This window comes from Enoplosus armatus, chromosome 24, assembly GCF_043641665.1.
Source record: "Enoplosus armatus isolate fEnoArm2 chromosome 24, fEnoArm2.hap1, whole genome shotgun sequence".
NCBI classification, from domain to species: Eukaryota; Metazoa; Chordata; class Actinopteri; order Centrarchiformes; family Enoplosidae; genus Enoplosus; species Enoplosus armatus.
Window position 1 is genome coordinate 3,177,639 of NC_092203.1, and position 12,266 is coordinate 3,189,904.

The 12,266-nt window shown below is 47.1% G+C and overlaps 1 protein-coding gene across 1 annotated transcript; it reads right to left on the reverse strand.

Annotated features, from left to right (window-relative positions):
• Positions 1-5,151: 5,151 nt before the first annotated feature.
• xkr6a (XK, Kell blood group complex subunit-related family, member 6a) lies at positions 5,152-11,513 on the reverse strand. The gene is made up of 4 exons (XM_070930658.1): positions 10,927-11,513; positions 7,230-7,426; positions 6,081-6,498; positions 5,152-5,656 (listed from the first exon to the last, which is right to left on the reverse strand). Exons 1-4 carry the CDS (start codon positions 11,511-11,513, stop codon positions 5,152-5,154), a joined length of 1,707 nt encoding a protein of 568 aa, XP_070786759.1.
• Between the last annotated feature and the right edge of the window lie 753 nt (positions 11,514-12,266).

A 12,266-nucleotide genomic window follows, 5' to 3' on the forward strand; every position in this document is an offset into this window, starting at 1 on the left:
TTTGCACATTAACACTTCCTGGTTTCCTTTTCTTTGCAAACAAAGAAAAAACACAAGGCCAAAACATTTGAAATAAGAACAAGCAATACATAAGAACAGTGATGTGGTATGTTTGTAAAGGTTATCCAAGCCCAGAACCTTTCTGTCTGTCTTGCATAGCTGTGGATGTGTAGCCATACAATAACACTGACTGGATTTGGATTCCCTACAGAGCGGGCCTGGCTAAGGCTCTGGGTTTTTTTAGGTGAAGGAAGAAGCTTCTCATTTGTAGCGTGCAGACTCAACTGTAGAATGTGGATCCATACATTTTTGACGACTGGGTGATCTGAAGGGTGAGTTAAAAACAAAATGGAGATGGTAAGAAGGTACCTGCAGTTTGATTATGAGGCCACAGCCGAGTCTGAACAGCTACACATGAACACTTCTGTATTAAGAAGGAGCTGTATTTTTTTTGGTTGTTATCCGACCTGATTTGGCTGTGTTAAACCTGATCTATGATTGGCTGGAGCTCTGGGTGCAAAGGGGCCGTGGGTTTGGGTCAAAAGGCCAGAGGTCAGCTCTAGGGGAAAAAAAAAAAGCTAGTGGGACAGCTGCTCTGGAGCTCAACATAAATCTCCCTTTTAACAACCCAGAAGCACATACGAAGCTGTGACTCCTCAAACCTTTAAGCCTCTGCAGTAACCACGAAGGTGTAGGAGCACAATGTGCCCTCATATCTAGAACATTCATGCAAGAAATTCACGAGCACGACCTGTGAAACTAACACTAAGTGTCTTCACTGTGTTCTCTAAATGTCACGTGTTCGGTTTTTCCGACAACGTGCTAACACAGTATGCTGTTTTTCCTTCGATTTCTGTGCTCTGGCACACTGAACCCATGCTTAATGTACAGCGCATGTCCACATCAGAGTGCACCAAAAATTAGCACCACCCTCCCGGAGTCCGTCTTTCCGCACGTGACTCAGATATCTTTAAGAAATCCCGCCTCCACTTCTGTCGAGCGGATAAGGCATTGCAGCTTTTACCTGTCACTCGGTTTCACAGGGACAGAAGGTGTTGCTGTTTTTACGTACACTCTCTCCACCCAGGTTGATTGAATTACATTGAATTACACTATTCAATCAATCTGAATGTGAAACACTCTTTTTCTGAACAGCTAAATTCATCATACCCCTGTAAGCACAACTATACAAAAAAACCACCCAGCTTTACTCAATAGCACCATATGAATATTGTTCCCAAATTATAAAGGGGTAAGGGATTATTGGACATAGTGTGTGAGTGTGTGTGTGTTCAAGCGGTGAGGTAGGGATACATCCCATGTTGTTACACTACTTTTCACTGTGTGTCTGCGTGTTTGTGCGAAGCATATCTCCCCGCGTGTGGAGGAAAACCCTGTGTGTGTTGGTGTGTGTGTTGGTGTGTGTGTTGGTGTTGTGAGCGTATACGCTAAGCACATCTCCCTGCGTCGGAGACTTGCATAGCTTCTGCAGGACAGGAAGAGCAGTTGTCCATTTGGACGGAGCCTTTGGCACAGCCTTGGCCGATAACTGAAGGCAGTACTGAAGTTGCACCATAGAATTCAAAGAGACAATCTGCCCTTATTGCACCATAAGTACATGTGTGTTTCATACTGCACCATATGAAGTGGGATTAGCAGCCAATTGACTCTGTAGCTTGAGAGTGTTGCACCATATGAGCCGATGCTGCTGCTTCTTCTGTTTGCGTGTTCGCACCTACTGAATCTACTTGCCAGTTTGCAGCAAATTAACTGATTTGTCTTTTTTTTTTATTGACTAGCACCACGGAAAAGTAATGTACACTCACTCTTTGTTCACACTGTTCAAACTTAAAGGGATACGTTAACATTTTTAGTCTCATTGTTTCACCTCGCATGGAATATTTCTTTTTTTTTTTTTTAAACCATTGTTGAGTCAGACATGTTACAGGAGTGCAATGCTAAATCTGTGGAGTACTCTTTTAAGCAACGAATCCTCTTACTTGAGAAGGGCATTTTTGCTTGATTACTGACTTAATCAATCACGACATTTGCTGTCAATTAACTTTCTGTCAAAAGACTGATCAGGTTATTGTCTCAGTTCTAAAAAATGATTACATTTGGTGTTCAAGTTTACTCAACAAAAACAAAACACGTAGCTTCAAGCTTGCTCTCAACCTTAGTTTCAATGGCCCTAATTAAAAAAGACAGACTTTTCTACTTTTCTACAGACTACAATTTGACACCCTGGACAAGAAAAATAAGAGGCTAAAATTCCCCCAAAAATGTTGAAGTATCCCTTTTTATGCGCCCTCAAATGCAATATCTTTCTCTTTCACCTGCTCGATCCTCTTGGACAGCAGCAACAATAATAACGATGCGTGTTTGTGTTCATCTTTTCTAATCGAACCATCTGGAATGGCTCATAGCTGGGCTTCACCTGCCCTACCACTGACATGGGACTGGGGAAAAAGGTGTGGAGCGTTGGAACGACGAAAAAAACACTTTCACCACTTTCCAAACCCTTGTTTTTACTTGCCGCCACGCTGTGTTTGGGGTGGCCCCCTGACGGCGTGTGATTTCAGGAACGACGTTCCCGTCGACGGGCTGATGACTGATATCCCAGCTCATTTGTTGTCGCCTGCCAATGTAACAGCTTGGATTACAGGGATAAACAAACCAAAAAATAAATAATGAGCCATACATCACAGCTCAGCCGTGGGTGGCTTTGGAGGAGTAGATATTGGACGCTTTACAGGAGAAGTCATCGAGAGGGTTGTGACGATTGAAGTCCAAAACCGTTTTATATCACCTTCAGTGGCAGCACCCTGTTAGCGTGGGACCAACATGATTAAGACATCACACACTGGTAGGTGCTGGTAGACATAGATCACAAATAATTAGTCTTGCTCTTTCCGTTGAAAATTTGGACACGATTTCTCTCTTTTTTTTTTCATTGTCTACCAAGGTAAACCGACGCAACCAAGCATTTGCAACTGTGGACGGAATAACTAAAGAAAATCGAACCGCCCACAACCCCTCTAAGCATAACAGGAAATGATGGAGAACAACTGTTCGAACCCCAGACGGCATGTTCCTTCCTGTATTCTAGTTGTGATGGTGCAATAGTGATATATATATATATATGATTTAACCATACATTATGGAAAACATCAGCAGCCACTAACACGTCTTCCACTAACATGGACATTTATATGTAAGATGATGGTGCCGCTTCTTCTCTGTTTGCCAATTCTGGGACGTAAAGCCCTCACCAGTCAGCAGCAGTAACTGGTCTGCTTTTAAGAGTAATTTCAATGTTTGATGGTCTGCTTTCATACTTCAGGTTTCACAAACATGGATTTGTCTACACTGGTCTGGTAAGTTTTTCTGAATAAGTATTACAGAGCTTTTAGGGAGATTGGCACATTAACTAGTGGCACATTGCACACTGACTATTGACTAGTCATCCATCTGTCTTTAGCTCTAGCTCCATGCTAACATCTTAGCATACAAGATGTTGAGTGAGTGAATGTGACTACAACAGACAGGCCTCTTGGCAATAAAAGCATTTGTTTTTTAGTAAATGGCCTTGAGATTTGTAATGTTTAAAACTGCCAATCTAACCCAGTACAGCCGATGTAGCTAGTTTTGTTTTTAAAACAATTTCAAAGCACAAATTCTTCCACTACAGTGATTTTGGCACAGTAATTGTTTTGTTGTACATGGCTTCACATTGCCAGCCATTCAGGAACAATAACATTATTTTAAAGTTTCGGGGTCTTGAGCGGCTACAACTTCTTATGTTCTCACTTTTAGAGCTAATGTTGCTAACTGTTGGTCAACATAGTGTACGCCCAAGAATTAAAGGAATCGTTTGACATTTTGGGAAATATTGCTTCCTTTCTGGTCGAGGGTTAGATGAGAAGATTGATGTCACTCTTTTATCTCTCCATTAAGTATGAAGCTACAGCCAGGAGACTATTAGGCTAGGTTATCATAAAGACTGAAAGCAGGGGGGAAACAGCTAGCCTGGCTCTTTCCAAAGTTTAAAAATCCAGCCTACCAGCACCTCTAAATTTGTAGCTGTTTACTATAACTATTTTTTGGCTGGGCAAGACTCCAGGAAGTCACTGCGCCCTGCCAGGAAATAGTTACAGCACAAAACACTTGTAAGCTTCAGAGGATCTGGTGGGGGAATGTCTTTAACTTTGAACATAGACAGGTTAGCTGTTTCTCCCAGCTTTCAGTTTTTATGCTAAGCTAAGCTAACCAGCTCCTGGCTCTCGCTCCATATTTAGTGTACAGACATGAGAGTGGTATCAATCCTCTCAGCTAACTCTGGCATGAAAATTAAGAAGTGTATTTCCCAAAATGTCAAACGATTCCTTTAAGAAATCGTAGTGCAAACTTTGAATTTGTTTGAGTGCGCTTTAGACGCCAATACCCTCTCTGTCTCCATCTTTCCCATCATGCTCTGCTTCTCTCCCTGGTAACCTTGTCAACGACCCCAAAAACCGATGTGTCCAACTCTTTTGTCCCCAGTCGACAACAACGTGACGGTACATAAAAAAACATCCCTTCTGTACATAGAAAGTATATACACTACCTTTAGACTAGACTAACGACAACATGTTCACAAACTCCTTTTATTAAAAGTGACGTTTGTTCTTTCTTTGCGTCACATCTTTTTATTCTACTGAAACCCGTGAAAGTGCGAGCGACGCAACGTAAACGGCATGCGGTGGTCAAAGACTCCGGTGTGAAGCTCTGGCGCTCATTTTTCAATTTTTTGTGATTTTTCTTCACGGCGGAGCACGGACGTGTGAAATTAAATCAGTGAGGACAGATGAAGAGTGATCAGAGGAGCTGGAAACAGAGAGACAGAAGAATAAAGAGAGAAAGAGATGGACTCGCGCTGAAGCAGCTTGTTGAGTCATGGCCATGGGACTCACAGGTCGTAGGTGCCCACAAGGAATGTGTGTGTGTGAGTGTGACAGTGTGAGATTGCTTTTGTATCTGTGTGCTTACATCAAGTGCGTGTGGAGAGTATTTCTAAATCTTCTCTAAATCTGAACATCCATGTATCCATGTATTTTTATGGTGCTTATGTGCTTATGTGTACTGATGTGCGTTTCTTGACATATGTGTGTGTCAGAGTGAGGACTCATACTGCAACAGTTCATACAGCAGGGGTCCGTCACGGTAGCGGATGCCCACAGCGGCCGGCGTTATGTACTGCAGGATGTTTATAGTCCTCCGCAGGCGCCTGTCTACGTAGTGGGCGTCCCATGCTGGGTAACGCTTCCTAGGCATGTCGATCTTTATGAGCGGGCCCTCGGGCTTGGCGGTGGGGGGCGCCGACCTCACCTGGAAGACGGGAAGACACGTCTCGGCCACATCCTCTTCCGTCTGCGACTTGGTCATGTGGGCTGGGGTGGGTGGGGCGGTGGGAGGGGCTGACGGGGGGAGGGGGAGGCCCCAGAGCAGCTGCGCGCAGCAGGACGAGGCGGGGCTCGGCTGGAGGTGGGCGGTAGCGGGGTGCAGGAAGCCGTAGTACAGCAGCATGACCAGGACCCCGCCAGCGAATGTCAGGTAGACGCCGCACAGCGCTGGGACAGCGTAGGAGTCAGTCAACACGGGGTCCCTGTAGGCGTACCTGCAGGATGGTGGCAACGCGGGGTTAAACTGCTTCTTGTCAAATTTAAAGTGTTATATATAAACCAATATAAACATAATAAATGTTAATATAATGCCTCTTGTGCTTCCTCCATATTTTAACTACCCTAACCCAGCTCCACCAAGCTCCAGGTCCAATACCCTTCCACATGAGGAACCACTACTGGACATTTTCATGGACCAACTTCCTGCTGTGTTTTTCTTTCCTTCTTGCGATTCTTAACAATGAAAAGCCCATTACATGTGAAAATAAACCTGACATCTTCAACTACACGGAAATATAATCTTCCTTCCTTCCTAATCTTCCTTCATAATATTGTATTTTTTGTATTAGTTGCATCCAGGTTCAAGATGCAAGAAAACGTAAATGACAGTAACACTTGTAGCTACTCAGTCTAACTCACCACAGCCCTGTGAGGATGGTGTTCTCGGCCAACACCACGATGTAGTACGCCACCATCCTGTAACGCGTCCGGCCCTCCTTCACATTAAACCAGCAGAAGATGTAGACGATGCCAACCACCATGTTGAACAGCACCTCCTCCCACTTGGACATACAGAAGTCGGTGCCTCCGTGCACCACCCAGAACGCCATGGCGCACCAGTGGAGAACTACGAAGATGCCAAAGTAGATGTGGAAGAGGGAGGCGAAGAGGGCAAGCGAGAGGACGCGGGACGAGATGGTGAAGAGGCGCCAGAAGAGGTGCAGCAGCGCCCCGCGGTAGCTCATGCTGCGCTGGTCGTCACGAGAGTCTCGTAGCAGCTTGTGGTAGGAGGCCAGAACCCAGGCGAGAGACAAGAGGGAGCCCAGGGAGGAGATGCCTACAGAGACACAGAGGAGGGTTACAAAAGGAGAAAAATAGAGGTGGATGACCAGAACAAAGTGGAATCAAGATTTTAAGATTCGTGAAACAAAAAGTACATCGACACAAAATGATTATGAGTCACTGGGGGTGTTTTGAGCAATAATGTGAGCACATCCTTAAATAAGAAGTAGCGCGTGACACGACACAAACATTTGGTAATGACGCTTTGGTATGAGTCTGAAATATAAAGTTATTTTTAATGTCCCAGCTGCCGTGCGCATCCACCCCCTGTACTAGTCACATATTTGCATTAAAGCAGAAGGTGTCCCAAAACTCCAGAGTGATAGGGATGAATAACACCAGTGGGTGGCCGCCTAGATGATACATTCCCCGCCTGAATAAGGAAGAGGAGGCTGATGGACTTTGGCTAGCACATCCCCCAAACACCTGCAATTGTGCTGTCTTTCTGGGACTACCCGAACAAAAAGACTGACAAAAAAAAACACTGTGTGAAAATCGAAAAACCAGCACCATCTGCAGCCACAAATTACTGAGCATGATGTGTGCAAATTGCTAATTACTGTTTGTGCAGCTGTTGATTTGTATGTGCTTTGTGGGCCTCATGAAAACACAGCGTTGCGTTTGTAAATGTGGCGGGAAGACGGTGGTGTTCATGCAGAGCCGGTTTCCCCGGCTTTTTCAGACCATGTCAGTCCATCATCCAGCGTAACCCTGTGCTCCACCTACACTGCAGCGTCTCGGCTCGGTTCTCCCGGATCATGATGCAGAGCTGCAGGACCAGCTGAGGCGCAGACTCCAGGAAAGTCTCCAGCAGCCGCAGCATGTTGACGTCCGCATACTCGAACATCATGGCCCAGTACCAGCGCCGCTGGTGCTCCTTCTGCCGACGCGACATGATGCCCAGATACAGCGTCCTGATGTACCTGCAGGGGGTCAGAGGTAATTAATAACAATACATTCTTTCGGCCTTATTGTTTCCTGGATCCTCCGTGTCATTTTTCAATCTCATTTATTTTCTTTCTCGCTAATTCTGTGTTTTGCCTGCTTGCAACTTTTGTTTTAAGAAGTTTATTCACTGCTGCTGTGATTACTAATCCCTGATAAAATAATAATCTGATTTGATTACTGACTTTACTTTGACTTCAACTGATGCAGTGATGCAAATTAGGGCTGAAACTATTAGATTGATTAGTCAATCAACAGAAAATTAATTGGCTTAAATTACTTTTGATTTGGTTGGGTAAAATAAAAAGGCAATTTGAATATGCAATTAATTATAGATCATTGATAGAACGTCTGTATGAACAAACAGCCATGACAAGATTTGGATCTATACATACTGAGTGGAGTTCTAGATCTGGGAAACTGCAGTACATGTGGGTGGGATGTAGGCAGTGATTTCAATTAAAAATGCCTCAGGGCACTCACAGTGTGTGTGTGCGTGTGTGTGTGTGTGTGTGTGTGTGTGTGTGTGTGGCCGCATGTAGGTGTATATGTACATGTGCATGAATGTACTCTAGTGATATCCCCCTGCTTCCCTGTGTGTGCGTTACTACTGCACGTGCGTGGGTGTCATTGCGTGTGTGTGTGTGTACGCGCTCCTACATTATGCATGGCTCTGTATGCACGGCCATTACAGCCATCTGGTTTGAAACATACAAGCTTAATTCACAAAACATAAATAATGCACCATCCATAGGAAAACGCCTTCATATGCAGCATGCACACCACTCACATATTGTCAGAAAGGGTCTGGCTTGATGCAGAGGCCGGGCATGTGCAGGCACTTCGGCTGCCAATCACGCGAGCACTCCTGCTGGCTAATTAACGATGTAGTGGCACGCGAGGAGGCCTGAAAAGGCTTTATCCTTCCCATACTTGGCATGTGACAAGTACAATTTTGAGGTGCTTGTACTTTGTATTTCCATTTTATGCTCCTTGATACTTTAGTTACTAGTTACTTTGCAGATTCAGAATATTAAGACAAAACATAATCCACTAATAAATGATGATGTATCATTATAGATTAATTAAATTAGTTGAAATCGGCCCAACATAATCCAACAGTGTAATATACTTTATTCTTATTTATTCACACACAATGGCGCTAAGCTTGCTGCAATTACACACTGTTAATATTGTTGTTAAGCTGACGTGCTGTTATTTGTGATTAGTTGTCGATAAATTTGGAGGTGATGAGCAAACCAGTTTCCTGTTGGACCGTGAAGGTAACGGTCTTATTGTGGATAGTGTTATATGTCCCTTTTTTTCTACATGTAATGCATTTACTTCCCTGGCACTATTTACAGTCAACAATTTCTAGAGCTTTCACTGCATTGTTTACGTGTGTGTCTCATATTTCCCTCTGGTACAGATAATGCTCATGCCTACTCTGGGCTTGCTTTGCTGTCCTGTATGTTATTGAATTTACACTACAGAGTGAAAGTTATCCTTCCTGACTTCCTGTGTTGTTCCTGTATGACTGAGGGCCACATATATATATATATATATATATATATATATATATATATATATATATACAGACCATTCAAAATTTTAAAATTTTGTGGCTTTAGAATAAGATACAAACCCCCAAATGCTGTTTGTCCTTGACGCAAGAACGATGAAGGATAAATCGCGAGCATCATTTGTTTGGCTTTTGTAAAATCTGTGAGCAGGAAGTCCTTGTATTCTCGTTCAGGTTAAGGATTGAGGCTTTACTGTGCAGCGTGGCAGGCGGCCGTGACAGCCACTTAACGCCTTGACATGGAGGGATGTGCTTTCAAACCATATGTACCGATTACAGTAGATCTTCCACACTTCCACCCTACCCCCACCACTCTCACTCCTCCTCTCGCTCACTTTCCACTCCCCTCCCCCCCTTTTACTCCCATTGTGCATGTGCAACCTTTTCTCCCTCCTCCTCCTCCTCCTTCCTCACCCCTCCTTCTCTCCACAGCCTCTCCATCTCTAAGCAATCTGTCTCAATCAGGCCATACCATTTTCTCAGCTGCAAACAACCCCACTCCCTCCCCTCCTCCTCCTCCTTCTTCTTCCTACTTCTCCTTCTCCTCCACTTCCTCCAGGTGGGAGAGTCCATTCTGTAGGCTGTGGGGGTAACTACTGGGTGGGGTGAATGGAGGGATGTGTGTGTGTGGTGGGGGTTTAGTTAACCCTACAACCACAGAGAGACTGAAGCTGAGCTGAGGAGCACAACAGGATGTAAACACACACACACACACACACACACTCATCACTCCACTCTCTCTGCTGCTAGCCCAGAGGCAAGTGGACACCATTAAGGAGTCTTCTCAGAGAGAGGGGTGGGGAGGGAACGAGAGCGAGCACTGTCCTTGTATAGAGGGCTAGGAGGCTGGAGACAAGCTAGAACACTCCTGCTACTACTGCTTCTGCTGTCAAAGCTGCACACACATGCACAAGCAAACACACACACAAGCATGCAGGCAAGAAAGGCAAGGACCCTACAGTTGCAATAGAAAGATGTGTATGTGTGTGTGTGTGTGTGTGTGTATAAGAGCAAAAGGGTGTGTGCTGTTTTTTTCCCGCCAGTGCTTTTAGCACTACAATTAGCACCTACCCTTGTCCAACTGTGTTGTGTTATATATGTGTGTGTGTGTGAGAGGGAGAGAGGGAGATAGAGTGAGATGGAGATGTGTTGCCAGAAGCGCAGATGCTTTTCCTCTTTGTACTCTCCATGCATGCTGACACTCATGGGAAGAGCCGTGACACCGTTTTTCCACTGGTCACACACGCCAACACACACACACACACACACACACACACACACACACACACACACACACACAGCCCTGACTGAGACGCTGTCCATGAAAGCAATCAGCACCGTGGACAGCGCTTCAGTCAGCCCCTAAAAACACACTGAGGGTGTGTGTTCATTTCGCTTTGGTTCATACATGGAGAGTGTGCAGAGGCTCACTGTAGTGACACTCTAATCACTACAGTTGTAGTGGATAGTGTCAGCGACTCGTAGCCCAGTAAATTCACAGAGTGTGCAGTATGAGTTGCAGAATTAACTTTTCATAAGGTGACCCAAAAAGAGAAAGGAAACTGCAAAGAAGTTACACTAGATCACAGAGTTGGAAGTCTCTCTGACTGTCTGTCTGTGTCCCCCTCACTGTCTCTCTGGTTGTCTCTCTTAATATCTGTCTGTCATTTCCAGATAGTAACTGAAGCGCTGGGGAGGTCACAGAGAGCTTTTCCCTGTCCTCCTCTTGCTCTTCCTCTCCCGCCTGTCAGTGTGAAGCAAGCTTTGCTTTCTTCCAGCCACATCGAGTAGACACCCCACTCTACCCATTAGCAACATTAAGTGTGTGTGAGAAAAAGGCCGAGAGAGATAAAGGGCGGTGACAGGTTAGGATCAGGTGTGTGTTGTTGTTTGTACCTCCACACTTGTCCCAGCTGGAGGATGTGTATGGTGGCCTGCCACAGCCAGATGGTGGCCAGCTGCAGGCGGTCCCTGCCGGGATATAGGCACCCCAGAGCCACCGCGCCCCGCTTGGTCAGCCCCTCCACCTCCCCGAGCCCCCCGCCGGTGGAGTCCTGCACGAACCAGCGGAAACTCAGAATCTGGACCAGCACCGACGGCACCAGTACGAAGAAGAGAGTGAGGCCGAACCAGAGGTAGTCCTGCCTGTGATAGTAGTCCACCGCCAGGCACAGGTCCGTCCCAACGTCCCAGAAGAAGACGAGGAGGGCGAGGATGATCCAGAGGCAGTCCAGCCACAGCTGCTCCCGGGGCGGGCAGTGAGTCTCCCGGATGCCGACTCCTCCGGCAGGCTGGCCCCCGCCGAGCAGAGAGCCGAGGCAGGCTGAGCGGCAGCCCCAGTAGCAAGCGGAGGTGCGGCAGCACTGACAGATGTGGATGGCGGCGGAGTCCAGCGGCTCCTCGGCATCAACATCGTACAGCTGGGCGAAACCGCCGCTGCCGTACCCGACCCCGGCTTTGCCGCCGTCCGACTGCGCGGCCATGTTCCCCTTGCCGCTCCTGCCCTCCTGTGAAACGCACGACAACCGCACCGTTGTGCTTTCTCGCGGGGCGCGGATACCACGTCACTTCCCAGATCCCTGCTGTCCCCTTCCCTCTCGCGCCGCGGCGACTGCTGTGTCTCTTTCCCGCCCGGGGCGCGAGGAGCCATCAGAGCCGGTGGCCGCGAGACGGCGGCTCCCCTTCTTCCTCGTCAGGTCGAGACACCGCCACCGGGCACTCCCGAGCAGCAGCAGCAGCGGAATCTGTTCCCGTTCTAGTCCAGCAGCCCTGCATCATCCCGTCCTGCGCGCGCGGTCATCTAGGGCGACTGGAGGCTATGACGTAATGCATCTCCCGCTGTTCTTAAGACGTGTGAGTGAGTGAGTGTGTGTGTGGATGTGTGTGTGGGCGCGCACCGGACACCAGACGATTCTCTCAAACCACGACTCGAGCTAAACCTTCCTGTTCAGTCAACCGGAGGACCCCCGACTCCTGCCTCTCATCCCGCCCGCACTAGGCTGCAGGTACCCGGCATCCGCTGGATCCCATGTCCGCTCCTTTCCGCAGCTCCAGCCCTCTGCAGCTCCGGCGTCCCCACTCTTCACTCTCGCACTCTCACTCCGCCCTCTGCTGGATGACAACTTCAGCCCCCAATTCACATCTGCACGCTGGCACGCGCACGTGCGCGCGCACCGAGGTATAATGGTCGTGCAATAGCCCACCGCGCTGTGTGGGAACAGGGTGATTGTTTTCCA